Source organism: Periplaneta americana, chromosome 14 (genome assembly GCF_040183065.1).
Source record: "Periplaneta americana isolate PAMFEO1 chromosome 14, P.americana_PAMFEO1_priV1, whole genome shotgun sequence".
NCBI lineage: Eukaryota > Metazoa > Arthropoda > Insecta > Blattodea > Blattidae > Periplaneta > Periplaneta americana.
Window position 1 is genome coordinate 106,922,552 of NC_091130.1, and position 16,247 is coordinate 106,938,798.

A 16,247-nucleotide genomic window follows, 5' to 3' on the forward strand; every position below is an offset into this window, starting at 1 on the left:
TAACCGAGTACCTGGAGGATGTGGGTATCCAAACTTTAATCTGGCCAGCCCACAGTCCAGATCTAAACCCAATCGAGCACATGTGGAATGGAGGAGCGGAGGAATATCACTCAAGAACACGTCCGGAACCTGATATCCAGCATGCCCAGAAGAATGCAAGCTGTAATCAGAGCTCGAGGTGGGAATACTCGTTATTGAATATATTATTCAAGACCTGATGGTGTACTTTTATTGTTTATTGGCAGTTGAAAACTTTTTCATTTAATGTGAAGTTCTTATAGCCCTAGATTACTGTACTCACTGAGAAATACCGATTCAGCTATTGCAGTATGCTGGCTATATGTCAACAACTGCTAACTTGGATGTAGTGTGATGACATGGAAGAATTAGTTAATAGGCATAAGTGAACCTATAATTAAACATAAATATGAAAGTTTTAGAATAGATGTTTTAAGTAAAAAAAAAAAGAATAAAAGTTAATTTTAAAATGTTCATGGTAGAAAATTGTGAAAAGGAGCAGATAAATAAGTTTTAAAGTTTTAATAGTTATCACGATTGGTTTAAACATGCACTAAACTAGAAGTGCAAGTTTGAACAATTAATTAATGAGATTTGCGATAAATGAATTTGTTTAGGAAATTGTATATTTATTATGTATAACTACTTTTGTATATAGATCATTTTTTAAATTATTAAGTTTGTACTTTTGTGAACTAATATCAATAATGTTCCTATAGCCCTAGCTTGTTCTAAATGTTCAAATTAATTATTTTTGTTAATTCTTCGCAAATTATTTTGTTATAGATTAGAAATAAACCATATTTTAAGAAATGTGCGGGGATGCAAAACTGTGTTACAATTGTGGCAAACGTCACAAACCGAAACACGTGACTCATCCCTTCCTTTCACCCCTACACGTCATTGGGTATGGTAGGGGAAGAGGAAATATGTATTCAGTGTGCTTGCGGACGTCACAGATACGTGATTCAAGGCCGAGGTATTGTGGAAGGGAACAAAGTCTTTCCTCATGCTTCCACTCCTCTCTTCCCCAGTTCTGCATCCCTGTTTAGTGTAACGCTTTATTTATTTATTTATTTTTTTGAGTTGAGTGTGTAATTTTTTTCAGTCGAATGAAGTGACTACCGATCGTGGTTTCCTTCTGTGAAAATATGGTAAAAGGGATTAACATTTTCGAAGACTTGTGCCTGAAATTTGTATATTAATTGACGTACATATAAATATTTCTTGGTAATACTCGGCATCATTTCACTGGTCATTAATTCTGTCGTCGTCTTTGTCAACAACATCGTGTCCCCGAAAACAACACAGCGTTCCAGTTCGTGAAACCATCCATTCGAGTCCTGCAGTCGTGTAAGAGTGCATGAAAAGTCACAAGAACTAATAAATACTTGTAGTACTAATATAGTATAGTAATATAATCTTTTAATAGTACTTACACTATCCAAACACTTATTTGTACACTGCTTGTTTCCATATGCATTGCAAGGAAGAGAATCCGTGTGCTCATGCAGAAGGGCAGCGTTTCCTGTAGGAGGGTCATGACTTCCTTTAACGAATTGTCCACTCAGAAAAACCCCACATACACAAGGAAATGGACCTGCAACCGTTGGTAATACATTTCCGTTTAACAGACTGAAAGCTGGCGGAGTGATGGCCAATGGATTCATCTGGATGTCGGCCAAACTGAAAGCAGCAATATTATTTTATTAGTTTTTACTTAAATATAAAAAATGTTTTCTTACATTTTAAAAATAAATTCTGTCATTCTTATCATAATTTCCATCGTTAACGAAGTATTGTCTTTTTAATTGATCTACCAGTATTATATTTTCTTTAATTTTAATAGGCCTAAAACTGGTTTCTTTGTTTCGAGTTACCCGTTACGGCAATGGTTTGATTTGTCATAGAAATCTGGTATGCACTCACGACCTACTGCAAACTATGATACAATATTTCATACTTAAACTCTTAAATTTCCAAAATAAAAGCAATTAGAGAAAAATGAGACAGAGATAATTTTGAAGTGAATGACCATGAAATGACAAAACGGGCGGTGTGATTAAACTTTCTGAATTTACGTTTGTTTAGGGAAGGTGTTTTTCCTATTGAAAATGGTTATCGTGTTGCATGTCGTGGTTGAGGGATAACCCCGGAAAAAATCCAACCAGGTAACTTGTCCCAACCAGGATTTGAACTCGGGCCCGCTCGTTCCACAGTCAAACGTGCTAGCCGTTACTCCACAGCGGTGGGCATAGTTTTAGCTTACTGAATGACGGCCTGGTCATTGCTGTAATACTAATACTGGGTGTTCAGTTCAAAGTGTGTCATGGCTCGCTGTATGCCGTCATATGGCTAGTCGATGAGCCTAGAGAATTCAATCTTCCTGCACTTCCGCAGTGGTGTATTACCTATGAGTCAGAGAAGTTGCATAGCGAGTACGGCGTTCATTCTGAAGAGTACTTACTGATATGTACGTCAACGCCGGTAGTGGCAGGAATGTGAACTGTTTGAAAACATGTACTGAGGTGGTTTTTTTCTTACTGTCAGGATATGGGGAGAGGGTTAAGACGATTTCTTACGTATTTGTTGGCATTAACATGGACATGGAGCATTTGATTTGTGTTGTGGAATGTTGCCGTACGCAACCGATAACAAATACCCTGCGTACGACTTGCCGGCGCAAAACACAGTTCGAAAGAGGTTATGGTAGCACACAGACCGTACAGACCGCCATCTGTTGCTACGACGTTCAAGTTATACCGTACACGTTCTCAAGTTCAGATTGAACGCCTTGATTAATAGGCAACTTCTCTGACGTAAAAGTTGAAACTCGCTTCAAATCGCTGACTCACAACAGTGACGTCATGACACACTTTGAAATGAACACTCAGTATTAGGGCTATGAAAAGGGAGCAGTTAATGCTAGTGATGATACCGAGTATAGCTGCGGCGGGTGAATGCGGTGAATTTCCCCTACAACTTGACGTAAGGAGAGGTACAGACTGTACGCTGCTTATGTCAAGTTATAGGGGAAATTCACCCCATTCCACCCGCCGCAGCTATTACTCGGTACCATCACTAGCTCCCTTTTCATAGCAATAATAATAATAATAATAATAATAATAATAATAATAGTAATAATAATAATAATGGCTTTATTTAACCTGGCAGAGTTAAGGTCGTAATGATTAATAAAGTGAATAAAAGTATTAGAACTATACACAGATCAGGAACACTATAGGCCAATGTTGCCAACCGTACGATCTGGATTGTACATGTTTGGTATCATTTGCGATCGTACGATCCAACCGACGGATAGCACGCAAAATATAAGATTCTATCGGCAAATAGGAAAAAAACATGTTAAAAGAGGGGATTTTTTAAATTTGTTACAATTTAAGACATTTGGAATTTTATACGCGTATATATTTCTACAGTAATTATTATATTTCACTTATGCAATCAAAGTAGTTTCTGCGTATAGCACTTCTGGCTACACGTGCTGTATAGTCCATTGGCGCAACGTAGATTTTTACAAACAATGCTCTCGTATGTCTCCAGGTCTAGACGACAACTTTATTTTCGTAGAATAAACATTATTATAGTGTCGCGCTAAGGAAACAAATATTAAGTGTGTCTATTCAAAAAGTGTCTATTCAAAAATGATGCGGACAATTCGTTTATTTCCATACTTCTCAGAGAATCTCAAGATAATTACTACTGTCACGTAAGCATATAATAAGTTGGTAATAATGTTTTGGGAACTCTGGAACAGAAGGAGAAAATAAAGATATTCGGTATACATACAAAGGACCACGGAACACTCTGTAACATTATTCCCTTGTGCCATTCGTGTTTTATGGTATTACACGGGTTAAGAAATCAGATGTCATTGCCGTAAGTTGTGACGTGAAACAGCGACAATGGAATCAGAAGATAGTGACAGTGGTCCTAGTACTGTACAGACCCAGAAACAAATTTGGGTCACCTAATTTTACCAAGTTCCAGATACAACGCATTGCGCATAAGCAGTAAACAAGAGCGCCTAAATGTATGCTACTTATGGACAATTTTACGAAGATTGTTGCCTACATAAAGGAGGACTGCTACCAATTATTCTCAGTAGTGGACAGTGGGTTTGAAAGTTGAGGAGGCCAAGACGTGACTGCAGAGAATATAAAAATATAAGGCCTGTGACGTACCTCATTACCAAGCGCAGAATTTATAGGTTTTAAGAAATTAAAATAAGGTTTTCTAATCTATGTTTTGGGATTTTAAATCTTATGTTTAGGAATCTATATGATTTTACGGGGAAAAAATAAAAATAAAAACATACTGTTAATATATTACGGCTTGGTAAAGATTGCCTCTCTTTAGGACATTTTAAGTCCTAACCTACGAATTAGGTCTTTTCAGATCATTTTGGATTTAAGAATGTTACTATTTGCTACATAAAACGAGTAAGAAAAGCAATACTTCGAGAGTAACTAGATAGCAACAAAATTGATTAGAACCTAAGAATCCGGGGCTTGCTCATTACTATTACATAGTCTAATTTTACAGCAAGTTAACTTTACGATCCTCTTTCTTCGCAAACGGAACAATTAGGTCACAACAGACTGAACAACTGCTATTAGAAGAAACTAGAGACAAACCTGCATTTGTTTCTAAACTCTCGATATATTTAAAATACTGCATTAATAAATATATCTCGTAACACAAAAGAAAAAAATAACAGGAACACCCGCAGCAAACAAGAGAAAAATTTAACAACATAAAAGAAAACTTTTACGCGGGAGAGAAAACTAAACTAACAATACGTGGCTTAAATTTCTAAAACCAAGAAGAGAGAAAAAGAGAGAGCTTCCCAATACAGCCGAAACAGTTGTCAGCGGTGGGTAGGATGTCTCCAAATTCGGCTCTCCTAGCGCGTTCTAGTCAAGTTTAAACATTCCGCTAACCAGCTAACTTGTTGGTTGAGCTGCTGTTGTCATGGTTACCGGGGAGTAGAGTGATGTAGCCGACTCCTCTCGCATAGACACCGCACTGCAGGCTACTAGATGTCGACTATACAGGTTAGAGCGTTAGCCGTTATTTTTCAGTACGAATTATTTGTACTATCTACAGTATAGCGAGCGGGCATCACCAACTGAATGTGGTCGACTTACATCTTAGTCGTAGTGAATAGTGAAATTAAAATAAAAAAAAAAAATGTTCGTCATTTGCTATAATTTGTTTGTGATCTTAATTCAGCTGAAATTATTACTGCCATATTGTGTTCTGTTAAAATATTAGAGACTGAAAATATATATATATATATATATATATATATATATATATATATATATATATATATATATAATAAATTATGGTAAACCACACCTAAATTTATGTAAAGATTTGTTGTGCGGTGATGAAAAGAACTGCGAAAGGGCTGAATGTAGGTTCTGGTTCTTCTGTTGCTGCTCCTCCTGAGGAGGAAGATTATGCCTTCAATTTTTCATCATTATCATAAGGTACGCAGAAAACAGGGTGCTTAAAAATAATTTATGAGCCCATATTTAATTTTTAGCAGTAATTACCTTATAAGAACTTAAAAAATCGTTTAAATAAAATATTATCAAGGAGGGTTAAAATCCAAACAGGCCTAATTTTATGTGTAGTGTACGATCCTCCAATGAAAAGTATGATAATTTGGAAGCACTTGTGCGATCCAGTCAAGCCGCGGAGCTGGCAACGCTGCTATAGGAAATATAGTAGGCTCGCTCTATGCATCCCCAGTTAAAGACAGAGGCTACCGCACGCTGAGCGGTTGTCTTTTGAAGTAAGACGGTCCCCCCAACCTTTTCTGTCCACTCGGGGGATGGGGTAATCTCTGTTTCCGCTTTCTGAGGCAAACATAAATGTTGCCAATTCTCCCCTGAATGCTAACACTAACTGCAGTCTTTCTTAATATGTTCAAACAATTCACAAGTGCTTTTGTTCGCTGTTTGAAAGTCTTCTGCAATTTTTATTATTATTATTATTATTATTATTATTATTATTATTATTATTATTATTATTATTATTATTATTATTTCGTGGAGTATATTGTAAATTACTTAGGTTTTTACAACCCCAAGATAGCAATGACAGATAGACAGCAATTTTAAAGGCATAATTAACTTTATTAGGACAATAATATAACCCTGCCCAACCCCATACCCATCAAGGGAGTTATGTTGCAGGATATCAAATCAGCCATGCAGTAAGAAACATGCAGTGGAGGAGCTCGCAGGCTCATATGGACACGTTGTGTTACGATTTCCTCCGTACCAGTGTGTTCTAAATCCTTTGGGAATGTTAAATGCTCGCAACTGCGAGGTTATATCAGCGTCACCGGTGTGCCGGAATTTTATCCCGCGGGAGTTCTTTTACATGCCAGTAAATATACTAACATGAGCCTGTTGCATTTAAGCATACAAACGCCATCGACCTAGCCCGGGATCGAACCCGCAACCTCGGGCATAGAAGGTCATCGCTATACCAACTGCGCCAACCAGGTCTACCTTCGGAAATGATCTGGCATTAACTGAAGTCTTATGTTAGGAAAAACAATATTATCCCGACTTGAGTTTAGTGTGTTAACTTCTGCGTGATGGAGCTGCAACAATCGGTCCTCATAATTGGTCCTCCTATGTTCAACATGCAATTAAAACTGAAGGGAATTATATGAAGCACGACAGGGACAGTAACCAAGAGAGATTTGTGATTCCTTTAGGAGAGAGTGACGACGAATAGAGGTAAGAGAAGAAAAATGCCATATTTTATTACATAATATTTCAGATTTCGCTGCGAATTTAGACACGAAACACAAATTGACAATATTCTTTCCGTGTTATTATTATTATTATTATTATTATTATTATTATTATTATTATTATTATTATTATTATTGATATAGTCTAAGTATGGAAATATATTAGTTTGAAGAAGTTGACCGTACAATTATTCTACTATAAGGATCTTTATACACACAGTAACTCAAAATTAACCATTCATTAATTCGTGATTGATTGCATGAATGTACAATTTGTTGTATAAAAATAAATATACGATTGTTTCATACCCACGTGGCGAAGTCAATGTAAAATGTGACAACTGCGCGCCTAGAAATTTCCGCACGCGTCCCTTAATGACCGGGGTGGACCGTGCGGCTAAGTTCTTCTAGCAACAAAAGAGACCGACTGGGGATCCTTTGAAAAATCCTACAGGATTTTCTGTAATTAATAAATAAATCGGCCAGTTACTTTATTGGTGAAAGTTTACGAATATCTTCCATCATTATAAATCGAAAACTAATCAGCCTATTGAAGAAAAGTAAAAGATAAATATGTAGCATAATATTCGCAAAGTATGTTGCCTTTTTCTATCATTTCGTTTTCGGTTAAGAAGCTGCGCTTTGATGGCAGGAGTAGCGAGAATTTAGCCGAGATGTCGTTCATATTTTCAAAGCGTATTTTTAAGGTGCTGTTCAGGCAGCCATTCAAAACAAACACTCGTAACCTTTTTTTTGCGTTCTATAATCGTTCGTCAACAGCCACTTCATCAAAGAACTTCTTAATATGGTGTAGCCATTTTGTTTTAAAAGCAGGGTCTATTTTCCAGGAATTTTGCATTTTCTTTGTTTCATTTAAAACCGTACTCTACTCGAAAATTGCTGCCTCAACTCTGTCATTGTTTCGGTCTTTTTTAAGTGATATGGTCGTCAATAAATCAATGGACTTTTCTTGTAAATATTTTGAAACAATATTGGAGTACTGTAATATTTTATATTGGAACACAAGCATAACTAAAAGTTACAAGCAATTGAGTCAATATTTAATTTTTGCCATCGCGGTAAACTTCCACTAAAACACAAACTTGCTCTACAGTTGTGTAAATGTTCATTTCTGAAATGTCAATAACGGAATCATTTAGAACTAAATTTACATTATGAGCAGCGCAGTGTTCATACGAGACGAGAACAGAAAGAATTAAACACGTGTTGGGGAAGCGGGTGGGGATTAACGTTGTGACATCGGGAAGAAAAAATATATTGCAAATTAAGAAGGAATTATTGAAAGAAACATAACTGTTGTAAATAGTACACCTTTGGAATGCATGAATTAAATGTGAATATTATTCAAAATCGAAATAATGCCGTCAGGCATAATATAGAACGGTTTTCTGGGCCTCCCGCGCCGCGGACCCTGAGGGCCCGTTAGTTACGCCCCCTGATCCTGACTACCAGACTACATGTAACTAATCTCAGGAAAAGATTTGTTACACTGCTGAATAATTTGCGATAAGTTAAAACAGCAAGGAGTGAGTAATGAAACTTATACGGTGTAATTCACGACGATTTACCGTCCCTTACGGAGCTTATTTCCCAGGACATTCTGAGCAAAAAATGTCATATAAACATTTGTCCTAATCTCAATATTTTCAGAGTTACACTAATTTGAAGTCGTTTGTAAAATACCATTATTCTTGAGTTTTAAGGAGCAAAACCATATTGCAGATAAAGAATGAACTATTCAGGAGTATCATTTCTTTAATTATTACATTTTCGTACGCATTTATCACAAAAATTGTTACAAATCACGCCACTCTTAAATTCTTTAAGACTGTACTTTAGGATGCATAACTAAACTGTAAAGAATCAAGTTCCTAAAGTCGTATGATTTGTAACAATTTTTTTGATAAGTGCGTAAGAATGATGTCTTTTTAGTTAAAAATTGAAAAATAAAATCTGTGCAAAACAATTAACAACACATTTTTAGCTTCAGAATACCAGCCAATTAAAGAAATGACACTTCTGAATAGTTCATTTTCTATTTGTAATATGTTTTTACCTTTAAAACTAAAGAAAAAAAAGTCTTTTACCAAGAACTTCAAATTAATATAACTTTGAAAATATTGAGATTAGGACAAATGTTTGTATTACTTTCTTACTCAGAATGTCTTCGGAAATAAGCTCCGTAAGGGAAGGTAAATCTCGTGAATCACTCTGTATATGTAACGTATCACAAAATAAAGACATTCAAAATTATACACTTTTTGTAAGGTTTTATAACAGTTTAATATTTATTGCTCCTGTAATTATTGCTCGTTGAACCGCGTCTAACGCGTGCCATCAAATAATATTAGAGATGGATCTAGATTAAGCCTACAATAAATGTCTCATGAAAATAAGGGACACTTTTACTATCAATATTTACTGTTAATTGAAGTTACCCATTACTAAAAAAAAATTATTTTTTTCTTTTTTATAGAAAAGGAGTCCGAAGGCTTGCACCACAGCCTCAGCTTATTGTGCTTACCATTTCTGCTCTGTGAATTATATTTGTCGCCGAACGGTTGCGCTCTTGTACTGAGCATGCGCAAAATATTATAACTGGAACTTGGAAATTTCAGGTGGCCAAAATTTTGTTTCTGGGTCTGTACGATTACAACAAGCTGCACCGTGAATTAACCCGGCCTATGGTAATGGTGGAAATGTGTTAATTGTTTTGCACAGATATGTGAATTATGACAAAATGAGTCCGAGGTCCAACGCAGAAAATTACACAGCAATTCTGCTTCAATTGATTGGGGAGAAATCTCGAAAAAAAAAAAAAAAAAAAACCAACATTTGAATCTGGGCCCACTCGTTTCACGGTGAGACATGCTAACCGTTGCTCCACAGCGCAGCGGTGGACCGAAAAATGTATTAAGTAAGATTGAAACAAGGGAGTTAACAAAAGAAAAGGCATAGTTCATTCACGTTTGCGGATCTCAAAATAAAAAAATTTGCAAAAATTTATACAAATATTTGAACATTAATTTGTGAAGTAAACATCGGTTAGAGAAATTATTGATTTTTAAGTTTTCAAATAAAATTAGGTTACGGGACGTTTGCGTGTTCGACATAAATTACGGGGACGCTGAACATCTGGACCAAAAAAAGGGGACTGTCCCATGTTTTACGAGACGTATGGTAAGCTTAACTAGATTTGCAATGTACAGTTGTAAAAAAAAAAAAGTGGCCGCATTCGTGAACAGCGAAAATTTTCTAAGTCCACTTCGGGTCACGGCGATGTTACACGATGCATGTCCTTGTAGAAGCAGTTCCGGAACTATAGAATTATTCCATATCTGTGTCTCATAGACCAGCGGTAGAGTGCTCGCTTAATTATTCGAAGAGTGTGAATTCGGGCCTTGTTCGAGTTTTCATTTTATTTTTTTAATCGTTCTTTAGTGATATAAATAATATTCAAATTATATTTTGTATTCTGTTATCGTTCTTTAGCGTTACAAATAATATTCAAGTTAACATTTATATTCTCTTACCGTTCTTTATCGATATAAATAATATTCAAGTTATTTATATTTTGTTATCGTTCTTTTAACGATATAAATAATATTCAAGTTATAATTTTTTATATTTTGCTATCGTTCTTTAGTGATATAAATAATATTCAAGTCATCATTTGTAATCTGTTATCGCTGTTTAGCGATATAAATGATATTCAAGTTATCATTTATGATATTTATATTCTGTTACCGGTCTTTAGCGATATAAATAATATTCAAATTATAATTTATATTCTGTTATCGTTCTTTAGTGATATAAATAATATTAAAGTTATTTATATTCTGTTATTTTTCTTTCGCGATATACATACTCTGATTTTATAGAAGTAATTATTGTAATATAAATAACCATTTTCTTTGTAAAATAGGTTATTTTATATATTTAATTATATATTATATAATATCTTATATTAATTAAACAAACTGATATTTATCATTTATATTGTTATCGTTCTTTAGTGATCCTGTATAAATAATATTGAAGTTATTTATATTGTGTTATCGCTGTTAGCGATATAAATAATATTCAAGTTATTATTTATATTCCGTTATCGGTCTTTAGCGACATAAATAACATAAATTTAATATTAGGTTTGGAACAATGCAGTTGCATAATACTGGTGTTAGTTTTTTTCTTTTTATATTATTATATTATACTATCTTCAAACACAATAACATGAAAAGCAGTGACGAGGAATTGAAACTCAGACGTATACATCTAAATTCCGACGTTCTTCCGACTGAACTACGAGGGAACAAGTAAAGAAACATTTACGGAAAAAGTGGCCCAATCCCCCTCTAAGATTTTCTGATGATTTGTAGAAGTTCGTCCAGGATGAGGGGAGCAAAGGCTAATTGAGATTTCCCGGTTCTGATCAGGTCAAAAATCCTGATAGAACTAATATTTAACCCTTGCGGTGAATTTCGGTGAAGTCCGAAGGATCCGATTAGTCAAATTCACTCTCTTCACCGCCACGCTTGGGCCCCTGGGATTTATTGAGATTCGAAAGAGACAGTGGTGTGCGGAAAGCAATGGGAAGTTAGTGCATTTATCCTTCCCAAGAAAAACTGCAAAGATGAGCAAAGGAAGCTTTTAACAGAAAAAGGAGCAACTTCTGCGGACCTCTGGAAAAAGAACTAAGGAAGAGACTAGTGAAGTGTTTTGTGTCGAGTGTGGCACTGTAAGGGCAAAAAACGTGGACATTACGATGAAATGAAGAGAAACGAATAGAAGCATTTGAAATGTGGATGTGGAGAAAAATGGAACGTATGAAGTGAACAGAGAATAAGAGATGAAGTTGTGTTGGAAAAAGTGGATGAAGAAAGAATGATGGTGAAACTGATTATTAAGAGAAAAAGGAATTGATTGGGTCACTGGTTGAGAAGAAACTGCCTACTGAGGGATGCACTGGAAGGAATGGTGAACAGGAGAAGATATTAAATAATAGACGACATTAAGATATGTGGATTATGTGCGGAGACTAAGAGGAAGGCAGAAAATAGGAAAGATTGGAGAATGTTGTGTTTGCATTGAAAGACCTGCCCATGGGCAGAACACTTACGTATGTCCAAGTTGCTTGGAATGTCGTGGCTGAGAACAGTAGCTATTTGAAAAGACTCTAGTCGATTCCATGCCCACTCGACTACAAGATGTGATCGAGATGTGGGGAAGATAGACTAAATATATTGAATCGTGTTTTTTTGTTTTGTTTTTTGAACGATTAATTTTTTGAATGTTCTAAGGCAGACGCCAGTAAGTTTGTTTTGTATATGTCATGAAACAGATTTTTGTTGAGAATAAATTTTTTTTTCTTTTAATTTGCAGCCATAATGTCGTAATAAATAATGATAAAGTCATGGCATAATACATTCATGAACCTGATGTTAATTACTAAAATAATCATAAAAGAGAAAGGAGCAATTATGTATATTTTTTATCTCTGTCTTAAAAACAAAACAAAAACATAGAAAAGCACTAAGTTGTATTCGCACTCAGGACCTCACGCATAAGAGGCGGGAACGCTACCATTACGCTATTAAGTAACACAAAGAATACTTGAATTAATACTGTAGATATCAGGCAACGTGGTACAACAACATGTAACATCGCCTGTCTCCGAATTGTAGCGAAGATTCCCGAAGGGAACTTTGCTTCTGGAGAGCGGCCACTTTTTCTTTTGACAACTGTACAAAATACGTAAGAAATCATGGCTTTTTCAAATACGTAATTACATTCTAGGTTCGACAAATAGTTTTGGAAATTACGGACACATAATTGTACCAATAAAAGCGCTTGCAGATTGTTAATATCTTGAGTGTTCCATCATCCCATGAAGAGATAGTATCATGTCTGTCTTTGATAACAAATTATTTTCTAAAGGTATTTAAGTCTATGGTTCCCACCCATGTTGCGTAAAATTTACAATCTTACTCCCATTGATGTCCGGAATCTGAATGGAGGTACAGCAAGTACGTAATATGAAAAAGGATCGATATTGAGTTCTAGAGCCTCTGTCCCCCTTCCCTTTATGACATGTTCGCCATAGCTATCCGTGCGTTTTTTTAAAGCGCTTCATGCCTTTGCTGCAGCAAAATGAGGGTCGAAAAAAAACGTAAGTAGGTCAACTGACTGCAAAATGGTGGACAATTAATATTGGCTTCTATTTCTGCCGTAATAAATTTAACCCTAAAAGAACCGAACATGTTAAATAGTTTCGACTTCCATGATAATGACATGGAATTATTATTATTATTATTATTATTATTATTATTATTATTATTATTATTATAGACGATTTTGACAATAATAAACGTTGCAAAACATCAAAACACATATTCCGCCATGATGGATCGTGCAGCAAACTCGTAAAGCGAAGTTTTGATTTGCTGCACGCTTGCTACAGCGCTGCTGCAGCGACTGTGAAGCAAATGTAATAAAAGAACGGTCTGCTGCAGCGCTTTACGTCTTGCTTAAAAAAAACGCACGGTATGCATACGTAAGGTTTGTTTGTATACCCATTCCTGTCAACATTTGACCTCATTTCTTTTAGAACAGAAACACTCACATTATGAAGCAAAGACATAGATTTATGTTTATAAAACAATATCTGTCCTCCCATTCTTATTGCCTATAGCCATATTAAAACAAGTTTAAACAAAAATACATAATAAACAATAAACTATACTTCGAATGGAGTGGAATTTCGATAGTGGGGCACTACGAACCAGCACTGCAACCTTTTAAGAGCTATTGCGCTAACCCTCAAACTAGGAGCATTCCTAAATCCACACCGGCTGACTACACTAAGGTTCCTTGTGTACCCAGGTTTCGAGCAGGCACCCCCCCCCCTCTTGTCCCTAGGCCAGCCACCTCCGTTCGTCGCCAGCCGGCGTTCGGAGAATGTTATGGAATGATGACGGAATGGAGAAATGTTGACGGAATGAAGTAAGTGCCTAATGTAGGGAAACGGGAAAACTCTCGAGAAAAATCGCAACTGCGATCTTGTCTGCCACAAATGTCACTATGGATTGAAAAATCCCTGACTTGACCGGGGCTCGAACCGGGACCGCCTGCCGGACAGGCTGAAAGTCTGACCACTTAACCACAGCAGGAGATTAAACTATACTTCTCAATACACTTACTTACAAATGGGTTTTAAGGAACCCGCAGGTTCATGGCCGCCCTCACATAAGCTCGCCATCGATCCCTATCCTGTGCAAGATTAATCCAGTCTCTATCATCATATCCCACCTCCCTCAAATCCATTTTAATATTATCCTCCCATCTACGTCTCGGTCTCCCCAAAGGTCTTTTTCCCTCCGGCCTCCCAAATAACACACACATTTTTGGATTCGTTCATACGTGCTACATGCCCTGCCCATCTCAAACGTCTGGATTTAACTTCATAATACACTACTAGCAATTAATCTTGGAACAGTAACACTACCCTAGTTCTGCTGTAGGGACATAATGTCTTGACTACTTGGTCCGAAAGGTTATAGGTTAGAGTCCCGCCTCCATTATCAGAGATATGGTCCCTCCCTACAAGGATCAATACGCAAAAAGGTTCCACGTTTGGTAGTGTCCACGTTAAAAAAGTGTCCGTTGTTCAAAGGTCCCACAGTTAAATGTTCCCGGCCTACAAGGTCAAACATACTAAAATGGCCTGCATTTCATGAGAACCACTTTCATAAAATATCCTTTTTCGGAGAAGTCAGTATTCAATTACGTCAGGTTTTTTAATGTCCTACGTGTTACCTCTTGCTGTCCTTCGTATGTTATTCAGAACCTCCCTCTCTGACTTTTGGAGGATGCAAATGGTTTTCTGTACTATCTTCTACGATTCTTAAGATTTTACAAATCTGAATTAGTCTACATCTCGCTTTACAGTTCTTCCGATCAAAACATCTCCAATATTTTCTGTCACCTTTTTGGTTGTCTTGATAGTAATGGTACAGTTTATCGTGGTGTAATAATAAAATACATTAAAATACCGTAAAATGGGGTGATAGGGACGAAGTTTTATTTTTTTATTTCTTTGTATCAAAGATTAAATATAATAATAAGAATATTTATGTTTTCATTCATAATGAGTGAACAAATCTATCACCACGGCATAGCGCGTCCTCAGGTTGCGGATCGAGGAGACGTCCTCCAGATATGAAGGTTAGCTGTGGATATATTGAATAAGCAGTCGCGGACCAAAGACGTTATATAGTTTTTCGTCCTACTTTTACGTTAAACGTCGAAAATGCCCACAACCTGTCAATTTTAGATCATCACAGCGTTAAACTGGGTGATTTACGTACTGTTATTATGCGTCTGCTCTCCATCAACATGGCGGGAAGCGCAGCGTTCAATTTGCCCCGGTTTCCTCGTTCTGCGCAGCCGAGACTGTAGGGGCTTGTCGCGGACAGCCGATGAGGGGTGGTCCTCAAACTTGGGGATTGGGCGAAGGGCTAACAACCCATCACCGTAAAAAACAGCTTGTTACGAAACCTCAAAATAAGCCTCGGATTTTGTTAGTTGGGAGGCCGGAGGGAAAAGGACCTTTGGGGAGGCCGAAACGTAGATGGGAAAATAATATTAAAATGGATTTGAGGGAGGAGGGATATGATGGTAGAGACTGGATTAATATTGCTCATGTGAGGGCGGCAATGAACCTCCGGATTCCTTAAAAGCCAGTAAGTAAATGATGAGTGAACAAATAAAAACTCTTATTATTATATTTACTCTTTGGCACAAAGAATTAAAAATTATAAAACTTCGTTCCTATCCACCTCCTATGTCCCTATTCACCCCATTTTACGGTAACAGTTGTATGAGCATTATGTCTGTGGAGCTTCTCTATTTATCATACATGTTTCGGGGATTACATTCCCATCATCAGTGATGTCAAGACAGCAACGGAAACATTTACAAATACTAACTGAAATAGTTACTTATCATATGTTAAAATTTGAGAGATTTTAAAAAAGTTTAAAAAACAATAAATTATCATGAAATTACAGTACTTACAATATCATTTGTTTCACTTAAAAATGTTTAAAAAATAAAAATGAGAATGTATTAAGTTCAAACAATAAAAATTACATTATATCATTGTTTGAATACACTAAAATGTTAAAATGAAAATAATATTTTTTAAAACTAAAATACATTTATTATATAATTTAATTACTTTGAACTCGAAGATTCAAAAGTTTAAGATTTACGTTTCAAGACTGTTAATTAAAATAACATCTTGTAATGTGTATAAATTAGGTATCTTACAAATTGAAAAATACCGTTTAACAAAATGAAAAGATGAAGAGTAGACAAGAGTGTAATTTGGATGATTGACTCACCA

At 36.0% G+C, this 16,247-nt stretch overlaps 1 protein-coding gene across 2 annotated transcripts in view; it reads right to left on the bottom strand.

The window, feature by feature from the left end:
• Fcp3C (Follicle cell protein 3C) overlaps positions 1-16,247 on the bottom strand; it is a 119,877-nt gene that overhangs the window by 14,717 nt on the left and 88,913 nt on the right. For both annotated transcript variants that reach the window (XM_069845862.1, XM_069845861.1), the window contains exon 2: positions 1,458-1,704. In XM_069845862.1, the coding sequence (XP_069701963.1) occupies positions 1,458-1,704 (247 nt within the window). The remainder of the gene's footprint in view (positions 1-1,457; positions 1,705-16,247) is intronic.